The sequence below is a fragment of the Hirundo rustica genome, chromosome 1, assembly GCF_015227805.2.
Source record: "Hirundo rustica isolate bHirRus1 chromosome 1, bHirRus1.pri.v3, whole genome shotgun sequence".
In the NCBI taxonomy this organism is placed as follows: Eukaryota; Metazoa; Chordata; class Aves; order Passeriformes; family Hirundinidae; genus Hirundo; species Hirundo rustica.
In genome coordinates this window covers 149,727,936-149,750,769 of record NC_053450.1, presented here as the reverse complement: position 1 = coordinate 149,750,769, position 22,834 = coordinate 149,727,936, and the positions used below count along the sequence as shown (strand labels likewise).

General features: G+C 42.0%; 1 protein-coding gene across 3 annotated transcripts in view; it reads right to left on the bottom strand.

Moving 5' to 3' along the window:
• The window catches only part of XRCC2 (X-ray repair cross complementing 2), a 34,667-nt gene extending 14,466 nt beyond the window's left edge, over window positions 1–20,201 (bottom strand). Inside the window, exons 1-4 of one of the 3 annotated variants that reach the window (XM_040085174.2) lie at window positions 20,136–20,201; window positions 15,694–15,775; window positions 9,917–10,146; window positions 9,683–9,822 (exon numbers count right to left, since the gene is read on the bottom strand). In XM_040085174.2, coding sequence (XP_039941108.1) covers window positions 9,796–9,822; window positions 9,917–10,146; window positions 15,694–15,775; window positions 20,136–20,174 — 378 coding nt within the window. In that variant the 5' untranslated portion in view covers window positions 20,175–20,201 and the 3' untranslated portion in view covers window positions 9,683–9,795. Of the gene's footprint in view, window positions 1–1,602; window positions 10,147–15,693; window positions 15,776–20,135 lie in introns of those variants that run through there. The other 2 variants (XM_040085167.2, XM_058422487.1) reach the window with 2 other exon arrangements.
• Window positions 20,202–22,834: the final 2,633 nt, after the last annotated feature.

Sequence of the window (22,834 nt, the reverse complement as noted above, 5' to 3'; positions counted from 1 at the left end):
GTCCTCCAGCCAGCACCACCTGGCTCTGCCTGTGCATGTGCTTTCCTGCCACCACAGTAATTTTTTCATGCCCCATGTTCTGAGTAATTTGGGAAAGAAGCAGGAAAAAGGAAGAGAGCCATATATAATGATCGTAGAGTTAATGGTGGATTTCAAGTTTCTAGGTGGAGGAATAATGGATTAGTGTTGGAAACCTGGTTCAGTTATGTATGTTCTGGCACACGCAGCTGGAGGAAACCTTGAGGTGTAGACGAAAAGTCCATTTTCACTTTGTAAAGATGTATGCACACCCTTAACTTTAAAGGTATAAATTTTCCCATTGACTTCCCTGGAACTATTCATGCATTAAACATATGCACGAGCCTTTCTAGAAATAGGGAATATAAATGAGGCTACCAAAATAGTTAACCAGAAATACTTTCTGTACAATGGAATAGAAAAATTTACAAGAGGTGTGCACATAAGAGCTCTTAGGAACAGATAAACATAGGCCACACTGTTAAAGGACAGGGCATCATTGCTTGTGTATGAGAGGGTGTTTTCAGCTCCCTATAGAGCAGACTGGAGTACAGTTTGCTTTCGTTACATTAATTAAGCAATTTATTGGAATTTAGCATGTGGCAGATTGGCAGGAGGCAAGTTTAACTTGGGTTGTGTGGCTGAGATCCTTTCATTGCGTTGACAACCTCGAGTCCTGCCAACAGAGCAGCACACTCAGTGCATTCTGCTGGTGGCTTCTGCGCTAAGTCCAACTTAAACAATTCCATTGGGGCCTGACAAGGGGAATGGATAAAAAAATTAACAGGATCTACATTACTTGAGCAGTCTGTTGTGGGCAAGATATCCCAAGTCTGTTTATAAGTAATGAATTTTCATTCAAGCAGTAGCTTCCCTGGGCTAGCAAGAATTCTGTTAGCTGTTAGCCCATGATTAATTTTTAATATTCACATGGAATTTTTTTTTTGTCTGTAGCTGTTTCTTCACACTGTTTTTCTTGACAGGTTTATTGTCTAGGTTATGCTGTAGTAATTATCATTTAAATCTATAGGTTGTCCTGGAGTTACCATGGCCTGTTTGGGTAATGTCAGGTACACAGACTTCCAGCAAATAAGCAAAATTGAGACTTGAACTGGTGGTCGGAGAACAACACAAACCCAACCTACAGCACAATCAAAACCATTAGAGGCCAAAGGCCAGGTGTTTGGCAAGGCTGCCTTATACTCAAGCCTTTTCAACCTGTGTCTGTTAAAACATCTTAAAACAGACCTTTAAGCTTTGCTGTTCCATGGCAGAAGCCTGGGCAAGCTGCATCCTCAACCATCTTCTATTGTTTCCTTTGATGAATTAAAAATGAGTACTCAAACAAGACCATCAACTAAAAGTCTGCAAAAAAGCAATTCCTTATTCAGGAGTACTTAAGGCTTTAATACAGTTTCACGGGATTGGGGGAGTTGGGGTCTTTGTATCAAGACTACGCTCTGACCTCTCTTTTCTTCTGTATTCAAAACCTAATGTCACCCTGCCCAGGATTATCCGGATCTGCTTTTCAGTATCAAGACCAATTAACTGGTGAGAAGGAAAGCTGTGGGGAAACAAGGCAAATCCAAAATGAGATGAGGCTTCAGTCTCTACTCCAGTCTCCACTTGTATTTATTCTGGTTTCCAGCAGGCTTCTTTTGGCAGAGAGAGATTTACTGCTTGAGCTTTGGCACAGTGTTTCAGACAGGGAGGGGAGCTGGGACGGGAGACCACAGTGTAAGAAAATGTACCTCCCATTCAGTTTTCATTAAACAAAAGGATTTTTCCTTTGCCTTTGAATGTCCTCTTTCACGTCATGATGGCTTTGCAAGATGAAATAAATGCATTCTGTCCTATCTGTGTGTTGCTGTTGTTCACAAGAATCCTGGAGGCAGCTAAATATATGTTTTAGTTTGTGTATGAATTAACAGTTTAGTTTTAGTACATCCTACCCCATAATTATACTGAATTGGTTTTGGAGAGTCTGAAAGCCTACCTGCTTCCCAAATATAATGGTTTTGGCTTCAAATAAATGACAGGACAACAGTGACACTGAAATCATACAGAGCAGAGAGTAGCCAGGACCAATTCTACATACTGAGAATTCAGCAGGTTTTGAAATTTTGCACTGATATTTGATGGTTTCTTATCCTAACAGAAAGCACTTTTGTTTGTGTCACCTTTATTTTCCTAGAAGCTAAACCTTGCTCTTGGAGAAAACAGGTTGTAGGATCAAAGGATCTAGAAGACCAGCCTTGTTATTGTGTGTCTGCATTTTTATCATCTTCAGGCTCTAATTCAACTGTGCTGTTCATATAAAAGTGCAAATTCAGAAGGAAAAGTTCGGAATTTTCTTCATATGCAGTGAATTCATTTAAACACCTGTCTGCAGCACACGTGTTCAAGCACTCCCTCCTACTTTTCCCATTGTCCATGGTATCTTTGATCAATTCACGAGTGGAGCGACACTGGAATGCACAGCCCAAACTGAAGTATGGCTTCAGTTCAAAAAAAAAAACCAGAGAATGTCCTTTTCTTGCCTTTGGGGGAGGATACCACACACACTCTGTCTTACCAGAAAAGGAAGTATTGGGAAATTTTGTTTCCTAGAAGAGCTATTAGAAGCAGCAAAAAACCCCAAACCAAGACAAAAAGAAAAGCCTGTTTTGTAACTTTGACACTCTGTTATGCTGCTCTTTCTCATTACTATTTGGTTCATAGCCAGTAGAGCCATGAGGGTGGGTAAAGTGTCACCGAGACTGGTGGATGCAACCTTTATCCTTCATACAGAGCAGGAAAACCACTTGAGCTGCTTTACAAAACAGAAGTGACTTCAACCCAAAATACAGGCACAAGATCCCACCAGAGCAGAGCCATGAGCAGAGCTATGGAATTTGATCAGAATGAGAGACAGCCGTTTCCTTTAGGGGTGACAGTGGTCGGGAGTCACTGCCACCACAGGTGAGCATTGTGCAGTTCTAGAGAGGAGCAGAGCTGGCTCTCCCTGTGCCATGAGGGATGCCAGGAGCAGTGCCCTGGTCCAGGAGCCGTGCTGAACCTCCCAGCAGGTGCCCCCAGGTGAGTCCCCTTCAGGCTGTGCCGTGATGCTCGGTCACGGGGGTGAATTACTGACATCAGTGTGAGTTGATCTGGAACCAGCAAAGACCTGAGAATGTCAGAAATTCCCATTTCCACCACTGAGAAAAGCTGATTTGCTGCTGTGTCATGATGAAAATCAGTTGTATTAGGATTTCCCTTCTGAGTCCAGGGGAGGTCTCACTGACTCCTCTGCCATGGTGGGAGATGGAGCCTTTCCTGAGCATTTAGCAGCCAGCAGTGGATCAGACACTCTCTGGCAGGCACCAGGCAGCTGAGCTCTGCCTGCCTCCAGCCAGCACTGACTGCTCCTTGATTTAACCACACCTGTGGGAGCGAAGGAAAGAGCTCAGCCAGTTGTTAGGATACTTACGGAATCCCACAGGACATTTCCACAAAATTGACAACTGTGCTAGTAAGTACTTTTTGTGTCTGCTTGAGGGACTGAAATGTCTAAGTTATTATCTGCAGCAGGGACTTCAAGCTTAATAGGCTCAGAGTGCTTGTGCAGGCCATACAATCAATGGGAAGGGGCATGTAGTGTCAGCCTGCAAGATTTGTTGTCAACAGGATTGCAGAATAATCATATTTGGAATGCCTCCATGGATTTTAAAGATGGTGAGCCCTTTCCTTTAACTGTGTGGGCTATTCAAATTCCTGGCTCCACTGGCTTCTGTAACTTCATTGCCTATGCAACTGGTCTATAGCATTTGCTTAGGGGATTCATAAATTTTTTTTTAAAGCATCATTTTTTTTCTCACGGGTGAAAATACAAGCACCTGTGTAATTTCACAAAATGTGATTTTTTATCAGAAAAGTGCCACTGATGCCTATGGTAACTGAAATGCAAGCAGTGGCAGCAGTATCATTGCAGAGCCATGGAGTTAAGGCATTAAAATAAAAGATGAGGGAAAGTTTAGCCATGACCTTGTAAGTGAATGCTCATCATCACAGGCAAGATTGCTTAGCAGCCATGGGGACAGGGTGGCCTCCCACCAGCTTTCTGCTTCCCAGAAGGAGTTGAACAGTGTCCCATCTCCAGTGGCAGTTTGTCCAGCAGGACATGCTCACAGGAATTAGAAGGAGCAGAACAGCAGCTCTGGTGGTGTCTTCTCTCCAGCCAGGTTTTCCTCTTCATGGGGGCTGCAGGCTCCCCCTGACCTTTTGAGAGTGTGCTGGTTTTAGCTAAGCCATTCTTCGCTACTATTGGCATTTTTCTACAGCCTCTGGAGAGAAATGGAGCCCTTTGCCAGCCAACTTTTGATGACCAAATGGCTCTCCTGTTTCCCATACATCAGCAAAGCATTGAGGAGTTTCTCTAACAGCCTTCCCTCTTTTCAACCCTCTCCCCTCTCACTCCCCTCCTCAGAGAGATATTGGGATGGAGACAGAACTGTCAGTGATGGAGCCAGAGTGCCTCAGAGACAGCACTGCCCACCAGAGCATTGTCTACTCCATCAGCAGTGTGAGAGTGTGCAAATATTCCAAGTCAAAATTATTCATCCCTTGACAGATGTAGAGTCCATTCCTTGACCTTTGCCAAGCCACCTTTGAGACCTTGACTTCTGTCTGCCACTGCAGAAATCTCACAGCCTTGCTTGGCCTCTTTTTGGAGCAATGGCCTAAAATCTTGTCCTTATGTTCAAACACCAAGATTTCTTCTCTTTCCTATATCCCCCACGGCCAGGAGGTCTTTAGCACAGGCCCAGTGAGATGTATGAGAAAGAAACCTGGCAAAAGGTTTAAATTAACTCTAGTGGTTGTGCCAGCTCCTGCAGAACGCGAGTGCCAAGATCCAAACATGGCTGTTCACCAACATTTGGCAAGGCGGTGACATCTTGTCACCGCTATCCTGGAGCACTGAGGCCCACACAGGTACAACGACCAGCTGGCTGGGGCATGGTGCAAAGCAGGGTGGGAAAGCAGAGGAAAGAGTGCCAGACTTTTCCCAAATGAAGTCACAGCCCTGTTTCTTCAAAATCATCTGCTCAAATGTGACATTACTCCTGATTGCCAACAGAATCAAGCCTCCACAGCTACTTACCAGTAACACTGATGTGTCACATGGGTTCAAGCTTCCCTCTCTGGGTAGCCCAGTAATAAAGTGTGTACATAAACCTTCAGCAAAGGAGAGAACGACTCACTTTCAGTGAAGCTTGCTCCTGCCACAGAAAGCTGCAAGAGAGCTCTGGAGCTAAGAGCTGAGTGTTGGGAAGGTGCCTAAAGCTGGAGGGAAAAAACCCCCAACATAAAACAGGAAGTCTGTTTTTACAGTTAATTCCTCCTGGGTCCAGAGCAGTGGAGTTTTATATTTTCATTATAAATCAGCTATAAAGCATCTACATAGTGGAATCCATATTCCCAGATGGGAACAACCTACAGGTCCACTCTAGTCAACCTTCTCTTTGAAAGTATTACCATGCTACACAGGTCTGTGAACAGTCCATGGGCCCTTTTGTCACACTCTACGTTATTCATAGCCCAGTGCCACTCTGCTGTCTTCTCTTGCACACAGGGATGGCCAGACCTTTGATTTCAGACACTGCTGCTGAGCATCAGTTTTCCATCCAGATCATGCAAATCCATTATACTCATGCTCCTTTACCTGTCTGAATTTTTTTCCCATTGCCAAAGTCTTCTAAGCCCTTCCAGTGCCTCCCCTTCTTTACTAAATGCAGAGATCCTGTGCTACTCTGTAGTTGTTGGCATCTGTCTGCAGCTTTTACACAGGTGTGAATTCACTGCAACGTCCTTCACCAGCTGGAGCTTGGTGCTGTGGCACAGCTTTATCCTGGGGTGGGTGTTAACTTTGGCATCAGGCCTGGTGATGGCAAAATGATGCTGCCCTTTGCCCCAGTATGGTATTTGGATATCAAAAGTACATTTGAATGAAGAGGTTCAAGAGACATTTTATTAGTGCAGACACAGAAAAGTAAAAAGTTATGTTCCTCTTCAGACACAGTCCAAGGCTTCCATACAGCTGCCATCCAAGTGGTATTTCCTCTTCCTCTCTCCATTACTCTACAGCAAAAATACAACTGCAAGTATGTTTCCATGGGAGAACATTTATCTTCTGCCATTTCCAAACTCCAGGGAAACTTAAGTTTCTCAGATTAGTTATATAAGAAAAAGGAAACTTGAATTTTATGTGCAAGTGCAAACTCAAACCAAGCAAACTGTTTTGTATTTTATTTGCTCTATAAAGTCTAGGAATATAAAGAACTTTTAACTGAATATAAAACTCAACATTTTCTTTCCAGGTGTCCATAGAAATACTAGTTTAGTAGAAAATAAATATAAAACCTGCAAAATACCTTAATTTGGTTTTGCTATGGAGCCCTCTCGTTATGAAAAGGATGGGGGAAAGGGTGAACTAGTTCCTCTTTATTTCAAGCTTGCTGCTTTAATTCCACATCGCATATGAAACAACAAACAAAATTCTAAGGAATGTAAAAAGTTCCTGAATCTACAAAAGCCTTAATAATACCACCCTGAGCTGAAGAACAATGGCACTGACATGAAAGGATTTTCATTTCTGAGAAATACCTGAGTAAATCAGAGCTCAGGAATACATGTATTCCATGCTCTTGTGCAGGGCTGATTTAGCACAGACCTACTAACCCGAAAGCTGCTTCCTCCCTGGGAGATGGAGCTGCAGCAGCTCAGGGCACCCCAGGTGAGACACTGGGCTGGAGACAGGCTGGTACCTCAGGTCTAGGTGAAAGAGGAGGATCTGCATTAACCAGAGTATTCCAGTAATGCTACATTTCATACACTGTTCCTCCAGCACAAGGAAGGACTGCACTCTCCATTAACTACAATTGGTACAAAATTTTGAGAAAATTCTCCATTTAAAAAATGGCAAACCACATGTTAAATAGCCACAGAGCATTAAGCACTAATACAAATAAAATTGCTGTTTCCTGGGTTCTTTATCACTGCATCTTTGAGACTTGTGTCCTAAAGGTTCATTTTTCCAAATGGCATAATTTTGTCAGAGGATGAGGTCAGTGAACTCCCAGATTACTGCCTATCTCTACTGCAGCATTATAGGGATATGTAGATGCTCAGCACCTCAGAAATCCAGGCTTGCTATACAGCTAAAACAAATGTGCAGAGCATGAATAATACAATTAAAAGAGAATTTAAAAAACCTGTCTGCATTCAAAGTAAAAATAAAACTGGGAAGTTTCAAAATTTCCTGAGGTGTTCTTTTTGATCAACTAGAACTTTGGCTTCATTTCAATTTAGGCATTTCTTTTATAGTACAATGTAAAATAAAAACTACATTGTGAATAATATAAAAGCTTTTTTTCCAGACAGGAATGCCAGAACATATCAATTTTTTCTTCCTCAAGCATATTCTCAAGCAAGTATGATTTTATGAAGAAGTTAATCATCAATGGAGCTGTATTCTCCAATGGAAAGGGGGAGCTGTTTTTTATTTTTTTCTAGTAGAAATTACACAGTCCTACAATTTTCAGATTTTAAAGTTCTCTATCTCTACTTGAAATTTCCCATTCTTTTTTACAAAAAAATCAGCAATGCTCTTTTATCATAATTCATAGCGGAAGTATCTACTGTGGTAAACTTGGGTCCACTCTAGGCTGAATGCTTGTTCTATATTTTTTCATGGATTTGTGTACTTATGTGGGTTTTGAAATAAAACACATATTGGTGCTGATGGATGAGAAAGCACAAATGAAGTGACATTCTATAAAATCATCAGCTCTGGGGAGATGTTGAAAAGGCAAAGTTTGCTCATGTGTCAGAGTAAAAGAACTGATGGAGTGAAGAAGTGATAAGATGGAAGGTTTAAAATGAGAAGGGAAAAAAAGAAGTTTTCCCACAGAAAGAATAATTAAACCAAATTCGTTGCGCACAGACACAGTGGAACCCAAGAGGGTAACTGAACTATACACAGCTGGGATTCCAGACATACATTCAACTTGAAAAAACTGCTTCAGAAGTCAGGAAATTCAAAGGTAAGTGTCTCACAACAGTTTTTTAGGCATATTCCTCAAAAAGATACTGAGCTAGATACTTCTTCTTAATATGCATTTTTGTTATTAATCTCGTCAATCTAAACTATAAAACGTGCTGAGCAACATGACTGAACAAACATCGCTGCAAGAAGTATTTCCCCCTTGTTTGAGTAATCTGAATTTGTAGCTAATGTAAGTTTTTGTATTAAATAATGTACTGCGTGCAATTTTCTTTCTTGTAAAGCACTTTGAAGCTTTCAAAGGGCACTCTAGGTTCATAAATAATGTGGTGTTCTTTGCCAGAACTGTAGGGCGTTTCTCATTAGTTCTGAATCTTCTCTGCCAGAATTGCAACACGTTACATGCCAAATCCTGCACACAAATGTTCTACATGTGGCAAATACATATTGGTAAAGACTAGAGGGATGGCATTCCTGGATTTCTTAGAGAGAGTGGGGAAGGGAAAGAAGTGGGAAGGAATAATGAGGGAGGGCAGAGAAAAAAGTCTGTGCATCATTTTAAAAAATGGTAAAAACCAAAAAAACAACCTCCACTCCCAAAACAACTCGTAACTTGCACTTAATTATTTTCAAAAACTAAACTGTTTGCTGCATGCAGCACAAACTCACAGCTACCCAGAGCTAGGTCTTTACTTTTCCTTCAGTTATGGAAATCAGGCCTCTATTTCTTTAATAGCTGAAGATTCTTCAATGCCAGACGTTGGTAAGGGTCAGAACACCTGCAATCCCAGCTCCTCTGAGCACTCGCTAATGTAAATGGAGAGGCTGAGAGCCAGGAGAAGCAGCACAGCCAGGATCACCACTACTTAACAGCCTGTGAAAATGGATCCTCTTCTTCAAGCAAAATCAGCATTTCTTATGCCCAAAGCTAGAGGGAATAAACCAAGGCCAATGTTTATAAAGAGTGAACTCTGGCCTCTCTGCAACTTCTGCCACAGACAAGTAGGCTCCTACTTCTGGAGTTTGGAGAAGAAGGAGTGTAAAGCAGCAAGGCCCAGAAATTCCAATAGGCATTTGGCCACATAGGTTAGATTGCTGAAGGATACCAGGACTTTATGTGTCTTTGGTTACCATTTTCTTGATTAAGGACAAGCAAGTAATGTCAACATTCCTCTGTAGTTTGGACTAAATTGCTAAAGTAATTCAAAAATTTTACCATTCCCTGCCCTTCACCGAATTTCAAGAAAATGGTGACAACAATTATCAATCACCCAGTAACAACCAGCTAGTTGAAAAGTTACTAAAAGCTACTTAGACCTAATCAGGCCTTAAGCACCAGGATTTGATAAACACTTACAAAATGAACTCGTGTTAAAACTGAACTCCACATTCTGCAACACTAAATGAACGTTTTACGATCTGGTGCCTTTTGAGGTGGCAAGAAACTACAGTAAAACCTTTGCTGTTGCCAGAATTACACTGCTTTGAGAAAAATATCCTGTGGGTTACCATTTGCTGCCATGATTTACAGAGATACGGTCTGTAGTCTGTGTCAGTTTCATGTGGAAGTTTTAAAGGTAAAAAGCTTTCTGTAGAGTTTGCAGATTTCTGCATTAGTGTCTGTGTTGTTGCAAAGAGGATCAAGTGGTGCTGTGTCACAAGCTTTTCAAGGAAGTTAGCACATTTCTTCAGGTTCGTCTCTTGCAAGGTGAGGCTCTCCCCTCCATTGCTTCTGTCTATCCAATAAAAAGCTGATAAACTGTCTAAAAGCAAAACACAGAGCGAGGGGTGAGCGCAGAACAGGTTTTCTAGAGAGTAAAGAGTGAGGAGTAACTGGGTGCTACTACTGCAGCTCACAAGGAAAAGCCTTCCCAGGCACTGCTTTATCATTTCTTCTGTCCCTTGCACCAGTCTGTTCTCCAGAATGGTGACCAGGCGGAGCATATCGAAATGGTAATCTGTGTCAACAAACATGACTTCTACTTCCAGTCCTCCTTCTGCTTTGGGAAGGATGCAGCGGGCTAGAAGGTGATAAAGCATTTCTGTTTTTCCCGTCCCTTCTGGGCCATGGAATTCAATAACATCTCCTGTTCAAAAACAAAGCAGCACGTTGTCAGGTAAGAGCATTTATAGCCCAGAGTTGGCTTTCAGTGTTTTCTGAACCAATACTCACTATTCCCCAAATTGAGAAATGCATTTTATTTGATATTCATAGAATTGTTTAAATCCTGGTTAGCATCTACCAAAAGATATTTCAGTTTTCATGAAAGGCCTCTAAAGTGAAGGTAATAAACTGTGAACAAAGGTTGAAAACCTCTGCCAGCACCATCGAGGAGACTTCCATCAATAGAAGATTTGCAACTGGATTTCATCTGTATCATTACAGGCAGATGAAGGCAGAAGAGGAAGCTGCTACACAAAAGTGGCTAAGAAACCATCTACACTATGCACACACAATTAAGAAATTACAGAGGACAAAACAAACAAAAATTTGACATATTAGAGGTCATTTCACGTAGATGTAACACGCTGCATGTCAAAAGATTCCTACAGGAATCTGTGACTGGTGAAGAGAACACCAGGTAAGTTTATTTGGCACTTATATTCTGCTGTGGTGATAATAATGTGAAACTGCATCTTTTGGCAAGGGAGACTCAGGAATCCCTTCAACTCCAGGCAATGCCTCTGTCTGAAGCATAAGATCTCTGTTCATAAAAGGATTCAGCCTAATTACCTCATCCATGTGGGTCATAAAATACATATCATAAAAATTTTAAATGTTAATTAAAAACAGCATTACGCTTCATTAGGAAACCAGTTCTTTGGTTGGATGTGAATACAAGATACTCTAAAGCCTTATCCAAAGTCTTCTGATGTCTTGTATCAGAGCAAGACTCTAGAAAAAGTTCATTTATTAGCTGCTTTTTATAAATTTCTAATTTTGGGAACTGGATTATTTATTTATGACATTTTGGATTTTATAGGCAGAAGGGTAACTGCATGAAGTAAGGAGAATCACACAACTGTAATTGCAGAAAGGTGAGAGATTTCCACGGCCTTGGCAAGTGCGAATGGCATAACAGCTTTCCATAGGGGAATGCGAGAGTAGAGAATTAACTGCAACTTTCCTTAAACATGTTTGTGCCTGCCTGAGTTAACAGGGTTTTTCAAGTCACTGCTCAACTTCCAGAGGACGTCCTCATTCACAAGTGCCTACATCAAGGTCCAGCTTGGGATGAGGGGAGGAGGATGGGAGGGAAGAAACCAAGCTCTTCTCCCTTTGCAAGTGTTAAAAGCAATTTACACCTGATGTGACAAGTCTGTCCATTTCAGTGACACTCAGAAATAGCATTTCTATGAATTTCTGATACTCCAAAATTTATTAAAAAGCTTGACTGCCTCCCTTACTAAGCTGTTCTGAATGCTCCCTCATTTCTGAGGTGAAAAGAAAACTGCACTTCCTGGTACATAAGTGTTTATTTTCTCTTCCTGTCCAGATGTCGCAGTGCCCAACTCTGACACTTGCAGCCAGTGGATCTGGTGTCACACAGCCTGTGCCAGAGACATAACCACACCCTGGCAGGGTGAGATACCAGCTTGGAAGAACTCCTAAAAGTGCTGGGTAGGTCATTCCCTCATATTTTGTCTTTTGAAATATTTTAGAGTAATTGCGTAAGGCAGCTCTTGATAAGGAACAAAGTGTATCTTTTGGCTCTGGCTGTGGCACAAAACTTCTGCCACCCTGATTGGCATTTCTGAATCCAGACCAATAACTGAGTGGGGCCAACAGGCAAGAGACTGCTTCACCTGCCTTTACAGCAGAATATGACCTGCTGGATTCAAAAGTGATTATAGGAAATAAATGGTGGACTTTTTCCATTTGAAGACATTCTGGCAGGATGTCTGTGTGCTACAGAATGACACTGGATGAGGTTTTTTAATTGGCAGAACTAATAAAATTTATTAAAGTAAAAAAAACTAACTTCAGTGACAAAAGTCATTCTCAGAGGTGGTGGTGGCTTATAAATGTGAACAGCAAGACAGCCAAGCACACCTCAAAGTCTGTTCTACATTGCTGAAAGAGATACACAGCTGCCTTGCAGCTTGACCAAGACACTTGAGTTACTCTGAAAACAGCAACAGCTCCGACTGGAAGAAAACCTCAATAGAGGCGGGGATTTCTGTGCCTTCCTGATTATCCAAGAGCTGCCCACAAGAAGAACGGGTGCAAAACAGGAGCCATTTATAGCAGCATCTATAAATGCAGAGTTTCATTGAATTAGCAACCAGGCTGTTACAGCAAGATAAGAGGGGAAATTCATTTCTCTGGATCAGAGAGGACAAACCATGACACAGCAAAGGAGGAAGTGAGGCCAGCAACGTTTCCAAGAAGCCTCTGACACGCTGACAATAGGTCACAGAAGAAACTGAGTGATCAGGACCAGCATCATCCATTAATGTCAAAACAACTTGAAAGGAGGATTAGTAAAAAGATACTGTCACAGGATGAGAACAGGCTGAGAGGCAGAGCAGGAACAGCACTTTAACGTGGAAGAAAGTTAATGGGAATTTTTTCTATTAGAATTGGTGTTGGCAGACATTAAACATATCAGTAGATGAATGTTCCATTAGCTTGGCAAAACATGTAGAAGACAAACTAATTGGGTTAATAAAGACTTAAGTTTGTGAAGATTTAACAGATGGAGATGGATGAGCAGAGTGATTTCACATGAAATTCAGCACTGGTGAATTCAGGAGTTAGGTTTTAAGGAGTCCCCCAACACACTGCCTGGCTCGGGGCAGCCTGAACTGGCTCATTATGGGCAGATGAAAGAGAAAAATGGTCCACTCCTACAAATGAGCATGTAGGTTAAACTAAATGATGCTAAAGAAATGTAAATATTTATGTACGATTAATATATTTTAAACACTGTGCTCAGTCCTGGTCATCAGTTTGGTGTTACGTCTTGAGTGAGAAGAGCCTCATTTTTGTCTGAAATCATTTCACCAGCACATGCTGGATAAACTATTTTCTGACATTGCAGACACAAACATGCTGTTGGAATACTCAGCAATAACTTTGTGTGCTCCACATTGTAGGCTACCTTGAAGTTCTTGGGCTGGTCATTTACAATACCGTGCAGAAGCTGTCACTAATATTTGTACCATTTGTAAGTGAAATAGAAAGGCCTAAAATGTATTCCAAATTAATGCTGGGTGTCATGCAATTGGTAAACATCAGAGCCTTACACTGACACCCACACCTTCATGCCAGTGGCACAAGGGAAATATGACTGGCAACAGTGGAAGATTATTTAATGCTTGTGTCACTTTTGCTCCATTCCAGAAGAGCTTAAATGGTATGTAATTAATGTACTTATGTGCTCTTAAATATGCCAGTCCATCATAATTAGAAGCCGTGGTTAGAGTATCACATTAATACCTATATTACCTGTCCCTATTTTACAGTACCCTGACATGCAAGTTATGAACACTTAACTAAAACGTAACCTTTGGACAGTTTATTGAAACTTCGTATATTTGTTCGGTTCAAATTCCACCAGAAAAAAAGAATAATTTAGGTCTTTGCATTGCTTTAATCACAGCATTTTAGATGAAGAGCTGTTTAGCATGGACTTCATGGGGAACATATTACAGAATTCCACAGTGACACACTAAAAGTCAAGTTCATGACAAATGGAGAAGTAGGCCTTCAAGAGGGATTTAAGACTGAATAATGAGAACACACATCAAAATAACACATGGGCTCACACGAATACTGTGGTATTAAAAGACAAAGCAAAAACGCAATAAAAGGTGAAGTCCATTTATATATATACAGCTAAAGAGCTGTGCTAATATGTTAGGCAGCTTCATTAATGTCAGCCAAAAAGCATGACCAATCCGGGTAATAATTGATACCATTTGTTGGAAGCAGAAGAAAAATACAAGCGCTTCAAAAGTTCAATGACTCTGTTGGCACCGAGAAACCAGTGATGAATTTTAGAAGGTTTCCAGCCATCTTAGAACTGAGGTTCTGGAACAGTCTTCAGACAGACATGAACAACCTATAAAGCTTTAAGAGCAAAGCAGATAATTTGACATGAAACTATGTAACACTATGGACTGCAGCAAGGGGAGTTACTGATCCCCAAGAAAATGTCTTAAAATCTGTTTGACAAGTACATAACCAGTCCAGTCTCAAACATTTGTTCGTTATGTAAAGTTGACTAAAAAATACCAAACATGCAGACTAAAAGATCATTTAATATTTTAGGTTTTGAAAAAAATATGTTTTGAAAAAAATACAGTAATATCTCATCTTCTAAAAAAAAAAATTAAGAATTTGAGAGCCTTGTGAAGCACACACCAATTTTACTCCTGGCCCTTAATTCTTCTTGTGAGTAACACAGAAGCTCAGAAATGAGAGTAAATATTCTTCTGTGCTCTACTTGTACTGGCTTAGCAGTATTTCTCTCCCCTTTATCATTGTTACATCACACTGGAAACTTTCAGGGCAGGAATCATGTTCTGCTAAAGCCCATGTGTTCTCTAGTGCTACAAAATACACAAAGGCTCTCACAGCGACTGTGTTTGAAGACCAAGCATCATCTCTCATCCAATTATCCTGATTCTTTTTATTGCTTTTTCTGCTCTTTCTTCTCAACCTTCCACATTTGTGGGACTTCAAACTGCAGACAAGTGTTCTGATAACCACTGAAGACACATAGTTGCCCTATGAAATCCACTCACTCATACATCACTTCCACAACAGTAGTACCTCACCACTGATCCTGACAGTTTGCCACTCGTATGTCTTTTTTCATATGTTTTTAGTCTTGTGTAATCAGAGTTGTCTCTTCCATCGTGACATCCACAAAATTTCACACAATCTGGAAAATTAGTCTGAATTCCTGAATAGTGTGTTAATTTCTGTTTAGTTCACCAATTTCTTTCATTAAAATATCCAACCTTGATCTTAAAATTTCTTGTACTGGTGTCATTGAAAGGTTACCCCATTTCTCCAATCTGAAATTATCGTTCATTCACTGAATGTCTCTGTGAGCCGTGTTGATCCTGACATTGTGAACTCATTCAACTAATTAGTACCCATGTCCATAATGGAATTGTTTATGAAGTTCTATCTAAGGATTTTTCAAGTCAAGACTGAATGGCTTGATGACTTGGCTTCATTGAAAAATACTGTTTGCTCATGCCCCTTATCCTAACTTACCCAGACAACTCTGTATGGCTGAACTCTTTGCTATTTATTGAACTTCTGCAGTTATGACTTTGTGGTGGTTGTCTAGACCACTGATTAAAACAAACAAACAAACAAAGAGGTTTAATGACAGACTCCAGAACAAATTGCTGGAAAACTACTGACACTGACCAACGTGCTTGGTATCTACTCACCTACACCTGTGTCTTGATACGCATAAAGGAGATTTTAAGGCCTCTTTAATAATGTTTGGAAGGGTGACTTTGCATTATTCCATTTTATCTAGTTTGCATTGAACTACATCAACAAATAAAATTCTGATCTACTGCAAAATAATTTACTTGTATGCTTATCTCTGAGAATACTTTTACATGAACATTTTTCCATAAATGGGATAAAGACACATTTTTACCATGAACAGGAGATCCTTCCTCAGCAAACAGATTAGGTTCGAGATTCTTCAGAGAACTTCTGCCCTCAAGTCGTGCAAGCAGCTTTTAAAGACAAGACAAAGAGCCATGGTGTTAACTTAAAATAATGGATGTCAGGAAATATATTTAAAGGATTCTAAGAACTGACAGTTTTCCATGACAGTTCTATTGAAAGATTAGCCTGATTTTAAAGATGTTTTCATAAATATGGAAAAGTATAGTCTGGACTACAGCAGAGGGTCCCAGACTTACAAACAAGGAGCACACATTCAGTGGCAATGAGGACTGGAGATATGAGGAAAAATAAAGTTTAAAAAGCAAAGGCTGAGCAGGGAGGAGTGAGAGGGATCGCCTCCTGTACACTGCAGTGCTGCCATTCCAAAGAACAAAGGGAAAGAACATAATTTGTAACAACCATCACCTCCAAAAAAAAATACTGGCTGAGAGGTGAAACCTTACCCATCATCAATCCCCTGAGCCAGCCCCTCAGCATTTATAAAGTAAAACCATGTGCATTTCACCTGAAAAGTGACTCCTCTGGGTTACAATCCTATTATATAATAGTTATGTTCAAACAGAGTATGGATTAAGAATGTTCAAAAGTAATTAGTCTCCAGTGGCTCTGCAAGAACCTTTCTAAAGCAAGCTTGAATTTGTTAAGAAAGTTCTCCAAAGCCCCTCGTAAAGCAAGACCATTGTAAAACTAATTAGTTCAAAGATCATGGACAGTTTCTTAAATTGAGAGGTATTTGCATAGAAAGTAGACAGGTATTCACAAAACCTGTGTTATTAGCAGTTCTGGCACACTGTGTAAAGGAAGAATGAACATTTTCCCTGCTACTAGAGCTGTTATTCCCTACATGTACTGGCACACATGAGAAAGGACATTATTGGGATGCTCAGTGTCACCAGAGCACCTGCCCTGGTGCCAAATACTACATTCTCCAAGACACCCAGCTGTCATTTAAAGATCCGAACAAAACAAATCCTGTTCAGTTTTGTCCCATCCTCAAGACGTAAACAGCAGCGAGCACACACCTTTGAACAACTCCTGCCTTCTCTTGCTCTCCTCTTTGTCACATCTGTGAGCAATATTTGCTCTGAATGATCTTAAAAGTTCTTTGAACAGCTCTGTGTGTGTATGTGCGTGTGTTTGCCTTTAACAGTAAAATAAAACTCCATTAAATGGTTCTGAATTTACTTCAAGTGGCCACAATGGGAATCTAAGTGTGACATTTTCATTGACATTTTAAAAGTCCCTTCCATTAACAAAATGTCAATGTGTTTGCCTTGGCCTCTTCACACATATCCAGGAGAGTTTTCTGACTCGTCCTCTGAAGGGCCAAAGAACCACTCGAATTGACCTTGCTCTGGATCAGCAGACCCTCCCGTTACACTTCACACATTTGAGCAGCACGGAAAACACACGGTGAACTCCTGGGAACCAGCAGCGTTCCATGATCTTGACGAAGCAAAAATCCAGCAGGACATATGTACACAAGAACACAGGAATGTAACTTGGAGCACATAAACCTGCAGCTCTCAACTACCAAGACAGCCTTGGCAGACCCTACACATGCAACTCTCCTGTGCAAGCAGCTGCCAGGTCCTGGGCCTGGCCACTGGCGAGGAGAGGCTGCTCCCACTGCGGAGAAGAACCAGGAATCCTTCACCCATCCATTGGCAGTGGAAGTTGAGGGAAAGAGGAAAACCACCACAAGCTGCTGCTTTCTGATGCTTTTCACTTCACCGCTGTGACACACAGGGATAACAAGGGCTCAATGATGGGCGCTGCTGGGGCCAGCAGCCACAACTACCGCTGGCCTAAACACATTGCTGCAGCCCCCTGCTCCTAAATTAATATGTATATTAACAAATATACCTTCTGCAGTTTATTTTTTCTGGAACTGTGAGCCCCTGTCTCCTCTTAGACTATGAACTCTTTAAGTTCACTGAGAGAGCGCTGGAAACACACAGTAAATTGATCGCTGTGGTTTAAATATGAATCTGCCGTTATTTCGATGACAAATTTATATATTAATTTTAAATAACTACAGGTGCTTTTTCTGTGCACTGCTCATGTAGGTAATTTATGGTAATTTGCTGATGATAGCGCACCTGTGTTTTTATCAAGCTTGTATTTACTTCCGAGTTCTGAAGCAGAATCTCCAAAGGCACTTGCCTCATTAGTGCCATGCTGGGAGCAACAGGGTTCCTGGCAGTAACAGCCAACAATTTTCCTTCAACTCTCACCAAGGTTTGTCCACAGTGCAGCAGAAGTGATGGGAGCAAAGCTGAGATGAGACACTACACAGGCATCCCTCACCTCTGCCCACATTACAGACAGGGACAGCACGGGCTGTTCCAAATGGAGCAAGAGCCACCCTGGCTCTGTTCCAGGGGAGGCATTCCCGTTTTGCCTCCTCACATGTTCTTCTGGAAAGTGAGAGGGGGAGAAATCTACAGCATGTAAAGGCTAATCTGGAGGGTGGATATCAGGTGTCAAGCTTTGTCATGGACAATGTACACAACACAGCAGTACAGCACCACTGGAGAGAACCTTGGAGTGGGAAGAGCTTAGGAAAAAATCCCAAGTCAATTTCAAATCCCATTTTAGAGATTTCAGATTCTATCATCGAAGTGTAGGTGCTCATTTATTCCTCTCTTCATCTTTTTTTACAGAAAACATCACCCTTTAGCAACCTGCTAGTGGCAGCTCCTCACTCTTAGGTGTTCTTTGAAAATGTAATTATGCCAGCAAGAAACTGCACAAATGTGCAGTTACATGTAGGGAACAAGCTGTACAGCAAAAGTTCAGCAGCAGCTGGGTTAAATGTCATTAATGACAAAGCTGATGAGACTCAAATATTTCAGCTATGCCTTTTATAATTTATCGTCCTTTTAATAAACAAATATGCAGATGGACAGTCCCACTGACTAATGCATGACATGCTGGTACTCTCTTGGTTTCACCAGAGCTGTGCATCAATGGAAGCACATGTAGGTCTTGTCAGGAATGAGAGATTACTTCATTAAAATGTTAAAGAAATTCAAATTAAATACTCCAGCTCTGGTAGAGACTGTGAGCCAACCTACAGGCTATTTACACATACAAACCTATCTCGAGTACTAGACAGAATTTAATTCTCAACCACTGTAACCGCTCTGACTGAGCTTTTGTAAGCTTTGGGCATGAAGACATATGCAAGCAATTTATCATTACTTTTATTGTGATATACCAAAGGTGTTTTGCAGGAAGATCTAATTTGTTGTATTAATTATATTCAATAATAGCAGCACAATACTGTGGTCTCAGCATAACTCAGTAAAATCTCACTTTATGCATGAGACTATTTAAAGAAGTATTGTTTTAAATTAAGTGTTTTCTGTTTCAAGTGATTTTACCATTTTTTTGTCTGGACACTGTATTCATACACTGACTTCTCTTAACCCATTGGTTGTAAACTCCTCTCTTGTTCCAGGCTGGATGTCCATCCATTGCAGGCACATTGATGCCATGTGCATTCCTCATGTGGACAAATAAATGCATTTATCCCTTGGACAAAGAACACAGCCCATGTCCTTAATTCATGTCTATTTGCCAGTAGTGGACATCTGGTACTAATTTTTTTTTTTTTTTTTAAAGTGTCAAACGGGCTTAAAAGCTCAATTCCCACTAAAATCCACACAGAGTTTTAACAATAAATAAATAGTATCACATTTTCCTGTCTTATGTGAACTATTCAGCATATTCTGGTAGAGTTACACAGAAATCTCCATACAATTAAGTTGCCGATTCCAAGTGGCAGATTCTAACAAATAAAGCATTCAGAAATGAATAAAGAAGCAATAACACAACAAAATCCCAAAAAGTCAAACCTCTTTTCTCCTAAATAAGAGGAAAACAATTCCACCTTACATTTATTTATAGAATCATAAAGGTGGAAGAGACCTTTAAGATCACCAACTCTGAACCTTTAAATGGAATCTTCCTCTCAGGTCTTCTTATTTAGGCATCCCCTCCAACGCTTGGGAGGGGAGCGCGAAGGTAATATTTATAAAGGAATTATCGAGACACCTCAATCAACCTGCCCCCGTGCTGCAAGACGCGCCCATGGCAAGAGCCCACCCGCATCCCGACACAAAGGCAGAACAGGGACCCAAGGGACGCTGATCCCTCCTGGATCCCCGGGAAATCCACCGAGGAAAGCCCCCGCGGCCTTTCGGGGGGCGGAACTCCCTCCCTCACGCACCGCCCCCTCAGGAGGCCCCGCGGGGGCTCCTCCGCGCCCGCCCCGCGGGGATGAGGGAGGGAGGGAGGCTCGGCGCTCCTCTTTTCCCCCGGATGCGGCCTCGCCCGGTCCTCCCCGCCCGTGTGCCCGGGCCCGGGGCTGAGGGGAGCGGGGCGGGGGCCGCGCCTCACCTGCGTGCCCGACTCCGCCCCGCCGAACGCGTCAGCCATGGCGGCCCCGGGGCCCCGCGCCCGCCGCCGCCGCCGCCCCGCAGCGCCCCCGCCCGGCCGCGCCCTCTGCGCCTGCGCGGCTCGGCCCCCCGGGAGCGCGGGGTGGAGCCGGCGAGCTGCGGAGTCGCCGGTTCGAGTCCCGCCTCCGGCTCAATACACGGCCGCGCACACGCCCCTCCCTCGTACGCGGCTTGGTATTCCTTGGACACGGTCGGGAGAATTATAGAGTGAAATAGGTTGGAAAAGACTGCTGGGGTCATCGAGTAGAACTTACGACCAATCACCACCATGTCAAGCAGACCATGGCACTGAGTGCTATGTGCAGTCTTTCCGTAAACACCTCCAGGGACAGTGACCGCCACCTCCCTGGGCCCATTCCAGTGTCTCATCGCTCCGTCTGAGAAGAAATTCTTCCTGGTGTCCAACCTAAACCTCCTCTGGCACAGCTTACAACCATGTCCTCTCATCATGTCCCTAGCTGCCTGAGAGAAGAACCTGACCCCAGCCCTGAGACAAGCTGTTTATGTATTTTTGAGGATTTGTCTTTCTATAGGTGTGTGTGAGGTTTTTGTGCGCCTGCAGGAAAGGGGCAGGTGGCTGGGCTGGTGTGACTCAAGGGAAGCTCCTTCGCGTGGCTGCGATTAAACTCTTGACGCCTGCGAAATTGCTCCTCACCAGAGCCAGCTGTCAATTATGGCCTAAATTAAAAGGGGTCTAGAGTATTTTTAATAAGTCCTTGGAATGAGCTGGGCTTGCGTGGTGTGTGATGCTCTGAGGCAGGAGCTGATGGTCAGCGGCCGTGTGTCCGTGGTCAGCAGCAGGAGCTGCTCCTCCCGGACCACGGCCCGTGCACTGCAGTTGTGCAACCCGGGCAGGCAAGAGGGATGGGCACAGGGAGAACACGGCAGAACCTGTTTGTTCTTTCCATAGGCTAAAAGCAAAACCAGCAGGATAAGAATAGCAGCTCCCAGTATCTGCATATCAAAGATCAGTAATGATATCATCCCTTTGGGTCTGGGAGTGATACTGCACGTCCTTACAGTTAGGAGGAGAAACTGGTGGTGAAGTTTTGTGTTTCTTCAAAGAAATCATGCTTGTCTATAAAAAAGAGTTTCTACTAGCAGGCACCACAATAGAAAATCTAACCTCAGATGCAAGGCACTACCTTTGTTTACTCTTTCAATCCTCTTTCAGCCCAAATTGCACAGCTCCAATACAAAACACACTGTTGCTGCCACTTGACTAACTTTAGATGGATGCCATCAGATAGATTTAACCCAACTCAAACCTCTAGTTTTGGCATCCAGTCCTAATTCTGCTCATTAAGGTCCAAGAGGGAGATGGTTGCACAGCACAGCCTGAGTAATCTTTGTCTTTTTCTGTGTATGGATACACATGCCAAATTATCAGGAGCTTGGCAGGTGGTTCTCTGGTGAGAAAGACTTGGATGGCCATGGGGAGGGCACAAAAATGCAACTACAATCCTTTTGGTTTCATTGTATTGAAGGAAGTTTCTGCTTTGCATTTTGGAAGAAGTCAACATAAGGGACAGAATTTTAAGAGCTGTGTGTCTGAGTGTTCTTACAGTACCTCAGTGGTCTGGGCCACGTTCCCTGGAAGAGTTTAAAAGCTTTGTTTATTAGTAGTGATTGCCCTTGAAGCTGACTGAGGAGTGACCTAACCCAAGAGCAGAGTGGACTCGCTGTGACAACAAAGACGCTACTCACTGCATCAACCACATGATTTTGTTTTCTTATAATTACAGGTTCTTTGTTGCGCTTGTCCTCTAATTAAAGATGTTGCACTAAATTTTAAAAAGTGGTTGCTACTTGAATTTAGAGCCATAAAATCTACAGCACAGACGAATGCCAGTTGACTGAAGCCCACTCCTACCTCACCACTTACCACTGTGAGTGTCCCAGTAGGGCTCTGTGGGAGCTCTCCTACTGCATGGCTGAACACAGCTTTGGCATTACAACCTAATGCAAAATGAAGTATCACAGTTCAATGGAGATCAAGCAACAAATATTTGAGGGAGAGGGTAAAAACACAGAGCTCATCTGAGCAGAAAAAAAAAAAAAAAAAAAAAAAGATATTAAGGATGTTTAATAGCTTGAAATAATAATTAGAAAAAAACATAACGATTAGAAATGTGTAAATCAAATACACTGGTCACCTTGATAGGCAGATTGCACATCAGCAGTCAGCATTGCTGGCATCTTACCACATTTTGTAATATTTTATCAAAGCTGTCTCTGTAGTTCTCATAGTTCATCTTTATTTTTTTGTTTGTTTGTTTATTCTTCTCCCTGCATGGTAAACCTCTTCATTGACCTTGCTTCTTAGCAGAAAAACAGTGACATAGGTAAGGAGAGAAATTCTTTACCACTGGTTTCAGCAGAGCAAGGATTTTAATTGCACCCTCTATTTTTTTTGTGGGCTTATTTATTTATTTATTTATTTATTTTTATGTCTTTATTTATTTGTATGTCTTTATTTATTAAATTATGATTCATTCTTTCATATTTTTCTGTAGCGTTTCTGAGTGATAGTGGGTGATCCAGGAGAACAGGATCCCACCCACCCCTCACACTTCCTCCTTAAACAGCAGAATCCTCCTTAAAGCAAAACAGCTCTAAGTAGCTCGTAGTATCCAGGGT